Here is a 16,197-nt window from a genome sequence, read left to right as displayed (position 1 = left end):
TGTTACCAAATACTGGCTCACGGAGGATTGTTGGGTTTCTGTGGAAGAAAGAGCCTGTCTAGACCTGCTCTTCTTTTAAAGTGCCTTGATTTAACGTATGTTGTGAGTTGACACCATATAAATAAATTGACTTGATTCGAAACACTTTGGGGGTTGTTTTTTTTTCCAGAGCTGATAGCTGGCGTCCCAAGAGGAGCGCAGAGCTTCGGTTATGTGAGTATGAAGCCCAAGTGCAACAAAAGGAAAGTAACTGTTTGATCACTGAGCAGCAATATTATTTTAATAGACATGACAAATGGAGGAGAAAACCTGAATCAAACGAAAAATTAATGCAGATTTATCATATGGACGGAATGTTCACTCGATTTGATTAGTATGAAAATGATTTGAACCACATGTCAGCCCGATGTCAGTTGTACCAGCGTTTGGTTTTTGACAGACCTGTTCAGCAGAATTCTCCAACACCATCATGAACGCACCAAATTAGGAAATGTATTGTAGAATGATGGCATGATTTTCCCAAAATACTTCCAGACAGTAGAATCAGCGCCAAGGACCTTGGAAGCTGTTTCTGATGCTCATGCTGAAGTTTAATGCAGTTTCCTTCACTTTGTCACCCGTCTGTGCTGCATATAAACCTGGTGTTTCTTGATTTGAATTTGTTGCTCTCTATGTTTTTGTACTGTACATGCAGTACAAGTGTGTATATGCAACTGTGTATAAACTGTGGCTTCTCTGGTGTTCTCTTATGGGAACATGTCCCCAGGGCTGACCGTGTCAATCCTCCCTAATGACACACGGCTTCCGCTGCATGTGGAGAATGGTGACCCTACCTAACCCCACTAACCCTTCTCCACACACAGCCGACCCCTAACCCCAACCTGCAGTGCAACCGCGAGACTCATCACACTTCACGCGCTCACACACATACATGCACAAACCCACCAGATCGGTTTAAATCTGGGTATTGTAGCTGATGTAACACACAACATTCTTGTGCAGACAGTGTATTATGAGTGTGACAGAGGGGGGGGGGGGGGGGGGGCTTGTTGCTCAAAGTAGAAGAGGGGTTAGGAGGGATGCAACCCTCATGCGTCCAGACCACGTTAGAGACATGGCACCGGAGTGGCTGTCGGCACTCATCAGATTTCCTCTGTGACCAATCTGGCAATTGAGAAAACTCAGATTAATTATTTTTGTTTACACATCTTGTCTCTCCATGTTGTGAGTTCATTCCTGTTTAGTATGTCTTTGAGACATCTGTGATTGGGTCAACATGTATCCCCCTGCACGCGCATGTGTGTATTTGTGTGTGTGTGTGTGTGTGTGTGCGTGCGTGCGTGCGAGCGTGTGTGTGTGTGTGTAGCCCTTGGCGGTCTCCATGTGGTTGTTATTTTAGGTCTTATGAAGGAATTCTCGGCCTCCCCCCCTTCATCGTTCCCCACGACCAGGGTTAGGATTGGGGGAAGGAGAGAAAGATGAGGAGAGAAATGGCAATGGCACAGAAATGATGGCGATTGGTGGAGGGAAGGAAAAAGAAAAGGCTTCCGCTGAATAAAATGTTTCATTAAGTGGTTTCTGACAATTCTCGACATTCTTCATGTGCCTGTTTGTCAGACTTGTTTGCTCCTCAAGTCTGTAGCCTGATTATAATACTGGTCTGTCTGCCTGCTTTAGGTGGCGATGATCAACTCCACCAATCTTACCTTCATCCAGAACTTCACAGGGGAACAGGTATCACATCACATCCTAGACCTCTTACAGAGCTGCATTCATCTCACCAAGCCATGGCTTCAGCTGACATGAATTTGTATTTCTATTTTTAAATTTATTAAATTTTCATGTGGATTGATGTAATTAGAGGAAAATCATGTAATTCGATTAGGTTGATTGTTAAGAATACAAATGCTTCATCCTTGTCTGTCACACAGATGGCGTCCTATTATGGTTACTCTGTGGCTGTTGCGGACTTGAATGGAGATGGGTATGTAGACAACGTCAATGCCACTCCAGTCACAGACTATGACTATGTCACTTTCTTCTGGGCAATGAAAGTACACCATATGTCTCCAGGACCGATGATGTGCTGGTTGGTGCACCCCTCTACATGGAGAGAGAAATGGAAAGCAAACCTAGAGAAGTGGGCAGGGTGTACCTGTATCTACAGCTGAGCCCACTCACGTTCTCCAAACCTGTTGCCCTCACTGGTACCCACACCTTTGGGCGCTTCGGCACAGCTATATCACCCCTCGGAGATATCAACCAGGACGGTTACAATGGTATGCTAAGAGGATGAGTGGAAAAATCAGGAAGTTGCACCAGATAAAACTGAAATACAATTCAACTGAAATACAAACATAGGCAGAATCAAAGTCAAAGAAAGATTGAAATGAGAGTATGACATAGAAGTCTTTCATATGCTTCGCCTGCTCGTGCTGCAAACCCATCTATCCATATGGGGCAGATGGTTTCAGGTAAACCTGAATACAGACAAATCTTTTTTCTGTTTCCTGTGCCTCGTGGACTGTTTTGTCTCTGTCTGAGGAAATCCTATCAGAAGCTGCTCCTTGAGAATACTTAAACCTTTTCAGCCAATCAGGAAGTGGGGCAATGAAAGGTTGTCTATGTGAACTTGTTTCCTCGTGTGATGATAAGGGTTAAGACCGTGTGTGTGTGTGTGCGTGCGTGCGTGCGTGCGTGCGTGTGTGTGTGTGTGTGTGTGTGTCTGTGTGTGTGTGTCTGTGTGTGCAGCAGAGTTATTTTTAACTCACCAGATGTGCTACGAGATAAAATCATCTGGGCCTGTCTTGTAGCTCTGAACTAAAATCCTCTTCGATGTGTTTGTTTTATTTTCACATTGAGTGGAGAAAAGACTCACACACACACACACACACACACACACACACACACACACACATACACAGAATCACACACATTTGCTCTCAAAAACCATGCAGCCTGCAGGACACACTAAGGCATGCTGCCTGAAAAATGAATGAAAGAAGGCACACATATGGCTCTCGTATGACATCAATTGCACCGGATTGAGTTTTATTTATTCATGGACAGCATGTGTTAATGTGTTTCCCACCCCTTTAAACCCTGTAACCAGTAGATCAATATTCACTGGATCAATACTGAAGTTTGAGCTGGGAAGAAACATGAATCACACCAGGATGTCTGTCTGAATGTCCCAGAGGAGTGACGCCATTTCAGAGGACATCAGTCCTATTATTTGGCAGCATTCCTTGGAGCTAACGTGAAAACACTATGATCTGGGTTTTCAGCATCGTATCTTTGCTTATGTCAAACATTCGTGTTTACCTGTTTATCGCTGGTAGATCCCATTCTGTCAGCAGAGACCTCATCACTCCCTCCACAGAGATCTCCACACGAGAACCATAGCAGTTTTCTCTCATTTTCATGGCTTTTTGTGTTTTTGCTATAAAACCTTACAATTTAGCACATTTCCTTTGCCACAGGGCTTCTTTTGTTTTTCATTTTTGTCAAACAACACTAGCTCTGCCACCACATCTCACAAAGTGTCAGCATGATTCTGTCTGAGTAACAATCTCCTACAGTTTTGGTCTCGCTGATCTCAGTGGGTGTTCCATATTTTGTCCTAGACGTCTGCATAGTGTGGGATGCTCTTCAGCGATGTCCATGAATGACTTTCACATTATTTGAAGATTTTTTAAATTAAAAAAAAAAAAAATCAGTTATCCACATGCACTATTGCTTTGTCACCAACTCTCAGATATACCCGGGCACTAAGAAGCACATGAACACACTTGCATGCACACATGGTTGCATTTATCCTCTCTAGCCCACAATCTGCTTCATGTGGAACTACTTGTTTAGGCTGAGAGAGAGGGTCTCTGTAGACAAACAGGATGTCTGCGTAGAGGTGTTTGGACAGTTACATTACAACGGGACACTTTTATAAGGGTCACTTTAATGGGTGACAATAGGGAGTAAAAAAAAGTATTGTTTGCTGTGATTTTAAATCAGGACAAGTGCTTGCCGTCTGTTAATTGTTGTGCTTTCATCCACAACTTTCTCAATCATCATTATGAGCAATTTGGTCCCACATGAAAACAACAATTATGAGCAACGTTAGAAGAGATTTAGTCGTTTCAGTTGAAAAATTTCTTTGTTTTTGTTTGCACTCTTTCAGCTAGTTTGTGAAGAAATAATTGACATTGCAAAATTCAGTGTTTAATGTGGCGAGAATCTGAAGATGAATTCTAATGAGAGTTGCTGTGATGTCTGCTTGTTTTCAGAATGCTGTCAATCAGCGTTGATAAATCCTCACCCACGCAGTCCCAATGAAGCAGATCAGCTCAGTTTTTGAATATGAACCTTTCCTAAACAATTAATTTCATTGCACATTTAACTACTGGTATAAAATTTCACAGTAAAATACCTAAGTTTTTCATGGTTTGAAAATATTAAACTTTCACTTTTCTGCCAAAAATTGCATGATCAATACCAACCTAATACTGGCATAGAGTTAGAAGTGGTTGGCTAACAGCTTAAGTCTAAAAAAATGCTAGACATTCCCTGTCCTGTCCTTCAGATCTTGCTAACTAAGAATCCCAAAGCACAACTGAACCAAAAACCCTGTCACTAAAACCGGAACAATCCCAAAATAGTTTCCAAGCTTCACCAAAATGGGTTCTTTTAACAGTTCTCACAAGGTCACATCAGTAAATGAGGACACATTGATGGTCGTATCATTGAATTCAGGGCAATGCGCACCACAATGACATTACTTCACTGGGATCTGCCTCACGACAAATGAGCTGAGGCTCTGGGAACCTCCTCCGTTTTCCATCAGTAGCCTATGTGTTATTCATCATTTTTGATTTAGATATCATTTCTTTTATTCCACCGACACATGAAATCCATTTGAATGATTATCAGCATCTTTTCAACAGCATATTGGTGGCAACCCGTATCCACACCACATTCAAATATATAATCTGATTTTTAAATTATGATCAATCAACATCATGAGTTTTCCATATCTGAGTGTTTGATTTTAATTGGCCTTTTGAAATCATTTATAACATGTGTTAGAAAGAATTGAAAAATTAACTCTTCCTTTGCCCAAAGTCCACTTCTACACAAAGTTTCATCACAATCCATTAAGAAGTAGTGTGAAGTAGTGAGAGTTAGAGCCACTGTGAGCAGGGAAATATGAAATGGAGAAACATAAAGTGGTCCTAATCTGCTGGTATTCACCTAATTCTACTCTTTTTTAGTTTTAATGACCAGCATTCCCTCAAAACACTTGTGACTCAGAGAAGGGTTGTTTTAACCTGATGTTTCTGTACAGAGTTCAATAGCAAACAGAGACAACAGGAACAAACAGCAGGAAAAAAGGAGGCAAAAGAAAATGAAAGAAACAGAACTAAAATTAAAAATAAATAGCCCTGCCTTCAGTGCCAGTAAACAAAAGCCCCGCTGTGTTCAATCTTTCTTTCCTTCTACTTGTGTGTTTCCTTCTGCTTCTGTCTCGGGGGGCCCTAACCCCGCTGATGTCTAAAACATGCCTGTGTGTGTCATCTCTCAGACGTGGCAGTGGGCTGTCCATTTGGAGGTGAAGAACGTGGAGGCAGAGTATTGATCTTTAACGGTAACAGAGACGTATCCACCAGAGGCCTGACTCTGAGCCAAGAGCTGAGAGCGGCCTGGACCCCGAGCGCCACCTTGCCCGGGTATGGATTCACTCTGCGAGGAGGCCAGGACCTGGACAACAACCAGTATCCTGGTAAATACTCATTCAAAAACAGTTGATCGTTCTCTCCTCAACTCCCTGTGTTCTAATCAAAATACTTCTACAACATGCATTCCTTCATTCTTGTGCTTTCTACTCAACTTCTCTCATTACATCCTCCCTCCTCTTCTGTTTTGACCTTCACATTTCATGGTTCCCCCACACAGTCCTCCAATACCATCCCTGTATTCTCCTGTATTGCTTTCCTCCTCTTCTCTGTTAAAGTCATCAGTCAGAGGAAGGGGGTATGGGGATAAGTGCCAGTGAACTGCTGCCACATCCATTCATTGGAGATTTACAGCACGGCAAGCAGGAGCAAAACATCAGACTGAGAAGAGGAAAGAAGTATAATAATACATTATCCGCATGTTCCATCTGCCAGACATTTACTCTTCAACCCAAATCCCCAAATCTAAGAGCAGGAAAATCCGCTTTCAATCAAACTCACAGGCAAGCAGCTCCCTACTTTATGTGCCACCTACTTTAACAGACACCTCCATATTCTGAATTTACAAAGCATATTCCAAAAATTCACTTTTTTCATACAGGCCTGAATAGGAGGTGAAGTCTGAAGCAAAATTAATTTGAAATAAAACAGGCCTGTAAAATCCATTATTTTTTACAACCTCATTTTCTCCCTAATTTAAAGTCTCTCTACTCTCAGCTTTACTCGGCCTTTGTGCTCTGCAGATTAGGCTGAAAAAGAGAATTTGTTTAGTTTTACCTTTTCTTTTCTTTGCCTCACTCCCTTACCCCTTTCTCCTTTTCATTTGGTTGTAATAACACATTTCTTCATTCCACAAACAGGATATCAAGGGAAATACACACATGGTAGTACACACACATCCACATGTGTGGCTTGTAAGCAGTTTCGCTGGTGGCCACGCTGGACAGAGAGTGTGTGTTGAGCATGTGCCAAGGTCCAGGTCAAAGCTGGACCCTGTGCAGAACCACTGCAAATCAGACCCACATAAAAAACACTGAACAATAAATACACACACTGGATTGGAGGTTGAAACTTAGACTGGTGGAGGACCTTTAGGAGGAGGAAGTGGAGTCAAAACTCATGGGTGGCAGAGCGTTCAGCCAACACACACACACCGTATAAACATGCACACACAGAAACCGTGCATTGCATATGTCGTCTGTCATTAGAGAGCTGGCTGGCGGAAGTGCGGCACATGCGCGTGCTAACACACACACACACACACACACACACACACACACACATACACAGGGAGTGTCATTAGCACAGTAGTAAAGTCACACTGTTCAAAGGAGCCAGAAGATGTTTGATCAGCATTATGAGAGGACTGCATAGGCGTCTGGAGGGCCTGCTCGAGCCACCATATGCTCCCGTCCACATTAAGTATCACTAGTCTCAGGCAGCAGCACAGACTGAAGGAAGGTAATGATTATGCTCCACTTTTAGCTTTAATAGATTTTAAAAGATTACCTCATATATTTGTATTTTTACAGCTGGAAACTAAATGAACAGTGGAACAGGCCAAATGAGACAAAGGTGGCAGAATAGGGGGAAAAAATTAGGGTTTTTTTCTGTGAACATGACAGAAGCAGCACTGAGTTGATGTTTCACTGATTCAGAAGAGATCAGGAAGCTGAAGGCTGGAGTTAAGTTTGGGGTCAGCCATGTATCAGAAGTAGCTCAGATTGCAGCGGGGTGCTTTTCAGGTTCAGTTGAGGGGTCAAAGCTCAAAAACTGACAACATTTTACTTGTCAATCACACAAACCTGAATGAGTTAGGGGAAGGTGACATGTCAGGGTCGTTGATTTGCATGTGTTGTTGGGAGAGGTCAATAGTTTGGGCTCTGAGTGGTAGTTTATTTTCTGAAAATTTGGATTTAATTTCCTCTAAACATTAGTACAACTGTTTAAAATGTGTCATTGCAATATAAATGTCATTTTCCCTCAGTATTTTCCTTTTATACCCAAATGTATTTTGAGAAAATCTTCTAAGTCTTTTTAACCCAATCCATCCATAGTGTCTAAAATATATATAAAAAACTACTTCACAGCACAAAAAAAATATTTTTCATGTAGAAAAATATGTAACATATAGCTGCCAAATGACTCAATCACTATAAAATCCCACATGTGTATCCAAGATTTTAGACATCCTCCTTTTTTTTCGAAAGCTGCCTCTTTTTTCCACCAAATGCCAATGACCTTTGGCATTTCATCATTGAGGCCAGTCCCCTGCACCAAAACAGGCATCCAGAGCCGGCAGCCAGTGACAGCTTGACAGTCTGTCTAAACTCTGGATGGAGGTTGTGTTTTCACAGAACAGGGCGGACACCTCAAACTGAAGCAGCTCAGTTACCAACGCCATACCTGCACTTAGGCCTGCCGTTAATGAACGGAATGTATGCACCCATTTTTGTGTGGCTGCAGTTTGTTGTCTTACACAAACACACACACACACACGCATGCACACACACACACACACACACACACACACACACGCACAATGACAATGATATGAAAAAAAGCCTGTTATTTGATTTAGTCTGCGGTGCAACCATTTGCACACTCTTGCTCTGACACACACTTAAACCCAGAGGTGCCTGGTCATTAAATCAGTCTGATGTCATTCAGTGGCTTTGAGAGTGAACAAAAGAGTGGGGATAAGGAGCACAGACTGTGACAAACCTCCACAGACCATGATGTTGAAAGCACACACCTAAAGCAGGAGAAAAGGTGGAAATCTGGGTGGACAGAGGAATTTGGACTAAGTGTGTGGTGGTCTCCCTCTCTCTCTCTTTTGGCCTCCGTTGGAAACACCTTGTTTCTGATGACTTTCACAGATTGCGGTTTTAAAGGCCAAATGCACTATCCCCTACCCTCCTTTTTTCTCCTCCTGCTCATGCAACTCTTTCCCCCCCTTTTCAGTACCTCTTTGACTATCCAACAAAACCCAGATTTCAAGGCCCTTTTCTTTGCAGGCTTGTCGATACAGTACACACAGATACACACAAAGCCACGCAGTCACATCGCAGCACAGCTCACCCCAAGGGAAGAGGGACAGGACCTAAATGTTTAATACTGTGGTTTCAGGGGACTCGGTGACTGCAGAAACAGAAACAGATGTGCTGTCCTCAGATTCAATTAGTTCCTTTCTTCTTAAATATGCAGGAGGGAAAAGACGCAGCAAATGACAATCAGTCTGGTAGAGAGTACTTCCACCCACTTAGTGCTGTATTCCTTACAGCAGGTTAAAAGCATTTCCCACTAATTATTGCTTGGAGGGCTAAAACGATCAATTCTTATGTGTTGTATAACAAACAGTATCTGGTGTTTTCCAGTTTGTTTTATTGTTAGATTAATAAATTCAATTTGTTTGTTTTGAAAGATGGCATTTCTGACGTTGACATTTTACTCCTCTGTCATTTGATTGGCTTAATTATCTCTCTTATATTTTGTCTGTGTGGTTACTCAGTCGGTCGGTTGCTTAGTTGGTGAGTTGGTCTGTGGGTCTGATGCAGTTGAAGGGGGATCCTGGAATCCTCCCAGTTTAACAAATAGCAAGATAAGTCTTCTTCCAATACCTTCAAGGTTGAGGGGTGGGTCAGGTAAGATTGTTTAACTTAAAAATTGTACATTTTCTAAAGGGAGTCATTTAGTTCATAAGTTAATAGTGAAAGAAATAATAACATTCATTTATGCTGAATATTACTCTTTACCTGAAGCCACAATTTCCTGTGACAGAACTGAGTCTTCCTAAGGATTGCCCAAAACAGTTTTGCTGTGTCTGGCGGCGGTGGCTTGTCTCCATTGAATGCCCCCTCCCCCAATTGTTTTCATCAGTATTTGTGCACATGTGTGTGTTCACCCTGTGTCTCTGTGTATCCCCATTTTTTATTGGAATGTGTCACCTAACCGCAGCCATTAAATATATGCTCTATTTTAAACCATGACAGCCCATTAAAATCTTGTACTCATCACAAAACCCATGAAAACAAATAAAATTCCATTATGGCGCGGATGTGATGCTGCTTACAGTTAGGAGCCATTTCTACATCGGCTGTTGGGAAATGGAGCAATGTGAGGTTTCTAATAGCACTGGAATGCACACACACACACAAACATACACATGTATGAACACATAAACACACATCATGAACTCACAAAACATACACGTATACACACATTTATGAATAATTTCATTATATGAATTTAACCAGAAAGGTGTTTTGCACAAGAATAAGGAAAAAACAATGTTGACGTCAGAAAAAAAACCTGCCAGTTTAATTGTGTGTGTGCGTGTGCAAGCGCGCGTGTGCATTTAATGCAAGAAGTTGTGTTTGCTGAAAATTGCTGGAGACCTTAAAATCAGTCCCATCTGTGGCTTTCTTTGAAGCTCTGTTTTCCGTCTCTCTGTCCAACCCCCACCCCCTCCCCACCCCCATCTGCAGATCTGATCGTGGGTTCGTTCGGCTCAGGTGAGGTGGCGGTATACAGGTAAGTCTTGTCCATTTTGAAATGCTTCTGCTCATATTTTGTCATCTTTTCCTTACGTTTGGTCAAACCACATGTCGATCTGGATTCACCACTGAATGCGTGTGTGCATACATGTGTGTTTTCGTGTGTAGGTCTCGAGCTGTGGTGTCTGTGGAAGCTTCCATGATCCTAACTCCAAGAATCCTGAACCCCGATGACCGACAGTGTCATCTGCCACAAACAGATATAATGGTTACTTGGTAAGAAGAGTGACATCACCTTTATAAGACATACCAGATACAAATTAAAGATAAATGTCTCCTTAGGCTGGTTATTTCTCACAGCTTTTCATATAAAAGTTACACAAAAACAAGTGCTTATCCTCCTGTCTCCAAGGATTAGTCACAAAAGGACATAAAACTTTGAGAACTCTGATAGCGAATTCAAGTCAGTTTTGATTGATATGGGCAGAAATTACATTTTGTTGGTCCCCGAAGAATTTTTAAAGGTCGTTCCCCTGTAGCAGTTCACAACAGTCCACAATTGATTGTTTTCCTTGTCCTGTACTTCATTTAGCAAACTTTCCATTGTTATTACACCAGAAAGTTTTATAATCCATTTGTCATGTAGGATTCAGAGACAGCTGCATGTATGCAGGTGAATGAAAGCAGAGCACAAGAATTTAACCAAACATCTGCCATGTGAGCTTTGTTTTCCTCTAATGCTGGTCCAATAAAACGTAATTGCCCGGTGATAGTTTCATAATGTGACTCCTTAACCTTAAATCTACCCTTTGAATTTGGAATCACCAGATCCAGAATATTACTTGGGTCCAAGTCAGACTTTAATCTGGGTCTTACGGGGTTTCGCTATCACCGGTAATGAATACTTTTTTAAAAAATCTTAAAACAGTTGGAGTGTAACGAATACAAATTCACAAATCAGAGTTACAGATGTGACAAATATTTCACCCCTGAACTCTAGATGTCTGCCGTCTGCCAAGGTCTGTTTGTCAGTGTAACACAATGATTTAAAAGCACACTGAAAAAGTATTCTCAAATAACCAGGAAACTTAGATTTATGGGATGCTGCGATTAATTTATAACAGCATAATTCTGTTTTGATTATGTTATTTTTCCTGTGGGTAACGTCTAGCTTTGAACAGTCTTTGGGGTGAGTTTGGACGAGGGAGGGCTGAAGGGTTTGGGGTTCTGAAGGCTCCTACTGCTTCGCCACAGTCTATTGTTGGTCTTAACTTATTAGGACTGGAACTGCTGCAGGACTGTTTGGATGAAAGACGTGTGCTCGGCTAGCTGCCACTGCTGTGCCTGTGTGTGGGTAGTGGTCTGTGAGTGTTGGCAGTGAGTGAAAAGGGAATAGGCTTTAGGTCAGGTTTACAGAGAGCCCTGAAAACAAGGCTCAGCCTATTTAAATAAACCGCCAGAAAGTTTCGGTCGGACGTATGAAATCAGATAGGACATAGCACACACACTCATACAGAGATTTAAGCAGCAGCAGAGAATTAAAAGATGTCGGATGGTCTTGTATTTCAGAGGGGTGAAAAGTTCTGAACATTTTAATTTTTGTGAAGTTAAAAAGTTCTGTACACAGAGGCTGCAACCAGTTTGTTCCTCTCATATCATTATATTTTAGTCATGGAGTGAAGCGTGTGATTTTCAGAAAAGTAATAACCCAAAAGTTTGTTTGACTTCTTTCACCAATGATCTGATGATATTTCCAGAATTCTCAAAGACTTTCATTTTTAATTTATCAGTGATGCTGAGCTGCTTGTTCCAAAGTAACTAGAGACATTTCACTATCAGATTGTACAACATAAATCAAAGTAAAAGCAAAGTTAAGTGCAAAGCAAAGCTATGTTTTCTTCCAGCAGTTTATTCTAAATACAAACCAATATCTTAATATTTTTGTTATTTATACTCTACTGACTAGCTGGCGAGGATGTTTTTCCTCACAAGTTGGACCAAACGCAGAACTGATAGAAGAGTGAATGCTGATCTTAAACTTAACATCTTGAATTATAACATCGCCATTTATCCTTTAGGTTTTACAGCAGCTCGTTTCTGCTGCCCCCAAATGGATAAAACATCTTTTTAGTACAGGTGTCAAGAAACTTGTTCACAGATCACTTGGATTGTTGTTGTATTTATTGTTGGGGGGTGGGGGGTCAAATGCTCTACAATTCAGATTGTTAACATGAGCAACACAACCTGGGACTAAAATGGGAAGATGAAGAAGGAGGAAAAACTGCATCTTACGTGAAACTGTCTTACTCAGTAAGCAGACCAAGGGCTGTGAGGGAGGGTATTTATACGTTCATGTATGCAGACCCTCTAGCAGTGCTTAGGGTGGTGGAGCACAGATGCATTTTAGGGAAAATTGCATACAGTAATGAATAACCATGGGCCAGAGCTTTTTTTCAGTAAATTGGGGCCATTTCCGTGCTACACACACTTAAGTTTGACACAGTGCTTATTAGAGTCACACACCCTATAACACATAACACACAAAATGCTTACATGTAACACATATTTTATTAAACATGCATGAAACCACCTGGAGTTGTTTTTTGTTTTTTTTTAATGGATGCCTGCATTTTATTTCACATAAACTCACAACTGCAACACAAACATCTGGAACAGCAGGAAACCAGCTCATCATCATCATTGTATCTCCTCATGGGGATGCTAATTATTAACAAACACACAAGTCAGAAAGGTTTTTTGAACTGAAACCAAACAAACAACAATCACATGAGGTAATTTATTTCATGCCTCATTCTGCTGAGTCTTCGGAGTAGAAGCAGGAATGTTGTAATTGTGAGACCTCTTTGAGAAGTGGACGTTAACTCTTCAGTGCTCCATATGTGGGAGTCACTTTTCTGTTCATGACTAGAGAAGTGATAAAACACACACACACTCACACACACCTACACATACAATCAGACTCATAAAGAGAGGAAATACGGAAATCCTTCCCAGTCTCCCATGTCTCTGTGTCTAATTGAGAGACTCTGGGGCCCTTAGCTCTAATTCCCACTGGCCCCTCAAGTACAGGAGGAAAAAGGTCAATTGCATAAGAGAAGTTTACTGAGTTGGTTATATGGTGTGTAGCATACACATGTGTGAATGAAAAGTAACAATACGAATACAGTATGTCTAAAATTACTGGATGAAGAATTATCCAAATAAGTTAGTGTTGTGACCAGCACTTTATTTATATACTTTCACATACATCAGAATTTGTATAAATATTTGTAACAAAACAAACAAAAAAACAAGACTGACATAAACCATGGCTACAACACAATTTATAAAAGACTAAAAAAAATTATTATGTAATCTACAAGAAAACAACAAACAATTTCAAGTGACTGAGTCAAAGTTAAATACAAAAGATCCAAACTTTTTATTTTAATTAATGCTGAAAAGCTGCCTTTCTTGCGTTACTACTAACTTGTATGTAAATCTGCATGGCTTACTGTTGTTTTTGAAGTAATATTCTTTGTGATTTATTGTAAAATAACATTACATATTACCAATGAACACATTGTCTTTAGGTCTCCATGTCCCTGTGGGTGTGGGTGAGCAGACGTCTCAGGTTCTAGTAATGTTCTATCAGTGTTAATGTTGCTGTTTTGTCTTCCTCCAGTCTGAAGGTGGATGTTTGTGCAGCAGTGAGCGGAGTGGGGATCCCCAGCTCTGTAGGTAAGCAGCTGTGCACCAGAATGACAGAGGGAGTCCGAGTCAGCTCCATTTTATATCGCATTAGAGTTCTCTGCTGTGAAACCACTGCTCAGCACAACAATCAGACTATAAGCAAACACAGAACAAACTCAAGGGGGATACAGACGACAATGTTCAGATAGACCGATGATGTAAAATGCATTGTTTCCACTGCCAAGTGGAGTAAAAATATGGATTGGAGGGCGAAGGCGCGTATCATTGTACTTGTTGCCAGTGGTCCAATGCGTGTTAAACTCACTTCTTTCATCTCACCTCTTTACCTTGGGATCAGACCTGACAGCAGAGCTGCAGCTGGATTGGTTGAAAGGCACAAGAGGCGGAGTTAAAAGAGTTTTGTTCCTGGACACCCAACAGCCTCAGCGCACAGGATTCCTAAAACTTGGTCGCAGCCGCCCTCATGGATGCCTGAGCTACATCATTTACCTGAAAGTGAGTGAATCCCACGCCTGTGCAAAACCCAGATTTGAGAGCTTCGTAAAATGCTGTGTAACTTAGAGAGGAACCAGTCATCTAAATGTTCATTCTGTTGTTCCGTCAGGAAGACGATGAGTTCAGGGACAAACTGACCCCTATCTCACTGGCTTTAAACTACAGCCTGGCTCAGCGCGCTCATGACCAAACCCTCCCACCTGTCCTCAACCATTACAGCAGCACCTTCCTTCAGGAACACGTGAGTTTTTATACTGTGTCCTCTAAGCATCGTGTTGATCATCTGTTGAATCTTTATCATCCTGGAACAGGCATCCTTCCTCTGCTGCTCTTCCAGTGGTTTATGTTTTGGGGTTTGATTGGGGGGGTGGACAATGGCTTTCCTTGGTCAGATTTTAAAGCTACTTAAGGAATATATGTGATTTGTAAAATATAATAACAATGAAGTCCTCTAAGCTCATTTCTAAACCATATATTGAGCATATTTCACACATTCCCTGATGAACTCAGTTACCTTAGACACAAAGAGGCTTCATCAGACATTTCAAGAATTTAGCTTTCCTTTTGTAGTAGTATATTATAATAAAGACTTTCTCAGTCACATGGTTGTTGCCTTCCGGTCAGATTTGCTTGCATAGATTTTACAAGTGAACCCCTACTCTGTAATAGATTTAACGGAACAAGAGAGAGTGAGCAAAAATGAAAAGTAATTCTTATCTCAATTACTGTCCTTGGAAGGTATGATAGAATGGACAAACGTGGAGACAAAACTCAGGCTTTATTTCCGAGGAAGTTCATTTCAGTCAGGAGCTGGTCAGTAAAAGTAATGCAGAAGAATATAAACTGAAGCCAGATTTCAGCTCTGGACCAACTTAAATAGCTTTTTATCTCCATCAGCCTGATGTATGTGCGTGAAGCACATTGTGTCCTCCTCCATTTACACACTCATGGATCATTCAAGCTCATCTGACCTCATTGGACAAGCTTTCCTTTGATCAGATATTTTCTTCATTCTTTCCTTACTTACCATCAACTTTGGAAGCTACATTTTGCGATGCTGGACATTGTATTTTAATTGTAACAAATAAAAACTACACTCACGATAGAAAGAGAGAAAGAAGACTTTCTTTATCACAAAACTGGTTTTTTTTTTTAAAAACAACCAACCTGAATCTGTGCAACCAACCAGAAGCTCATTCAGCTGCTCAAAATCTGGATAGCAGTGTGTGTGTGTGTGTGTGTGTTTTCACATATACAACACCTGCATCCTGGTGTGTCTCCAGTTTTAACATGGGTTACTGCTTTTTGCTTCCACAATCACGTCCCACTCATGACGACCCCCGTCTGTGTGCTCTTTTCCCTCCCAGGCCTACATCCTCCTGGACTGCGGCGATGACAATATTTGCATCCCTGACCTCCAGCTCTCTGCCAGCATGTAAGACTGACACGGCCTGACCTCTGACCTCAACCTGTAAACACTTAACGCCTCACACAACCAAACACAAGCACACACAGCTAAACAAAAAAAATGTCTGTTGTTACTCACACAACAAGCCCAGTTGACACTAAAGGTGCTCACATTATAAATCCATTAACCAAGCTGTGTGTGAGTGTGTTGGTGTGTGTCTTTGTATATGAATTAGCCTACTCTTTATAGCGATTCCAGCTGTGCAATATCTCCATGGCAGCATTGAACAAACATCCTGTCACCCTCTACCGACTGATACACCCACCTACACAGCAACACGCCAACAAATGCTGCT

The 16,197-nt window shown here is 41.4% G+C and overlaps 1 protein-coding gene across 1 annotated transcript in view; it reads left to right on the top strand.

Moving 5' to 3' along the window:
* itga8 (integrin, alpha 8) overlaps positions 1–16,197 on the top strand; it is a 38,954-nt gene that overhangs the window by 9,730 nt on the left and 13,027 nt on the right. The window contains exons 9-19 of the mRNA XM_068322780.1: positions 170–213; positions 1,678–1,734; positions 1,932–1,984; positions 2,074–2,279; positions 5,579–5,776; positions 10,217–10,262; positions 10,394–10,501; positions 13,911–13,966; positions 14,277–14,434; positions 14,544–14,675; positions 15,802–15,869. Of these exons, the coding sequence (XP_068178881.1) occupies positions 170–213; positions 1,678–1,734; positions 1,932–1,984; positions 2,074–2,279; positions 5,579–5,776; positions 10,217–10,262; positions 10,394–10,501; positions 13,911–13,966; positions 14,277–14,434; positions 14,544–14,675; positions 15,802–15,869 (1,126 nt within the window). The remainder of the gene's footprint in view (positions 1–169; positions 214–1,677; positions 1,735–1,931; positions 1,985–2,073; positions 2,280–5,578; positions 5,777–10,216; positions 10,263–10,393; positions 10,502–13,910; positions 13,967–14,276; positions 14,435–14,543; positions 14,676–15,801; positions 15,870–16,197) is intronic.

The sequence above is a fragment of the Antennarius striatus genome, chromosome 9 (genome assembly GCF_040054535.1).
Source record: "Antennarius striatus isolate MH-2024 chromosome 9, ASM4005453v1, whole genome shotgun sequence".
NCBI classification, from domain to species: Eukaryota; Metazoa; Chordata; class Actinopteri; order Lophiiformes; family Antennariidae; genus Antennarius; species Antennarius striatus.
Note: the sequence above shows the minus strand (reverse complement) of the source record. Positions and strands in the feature narration are given on the sequence as shown.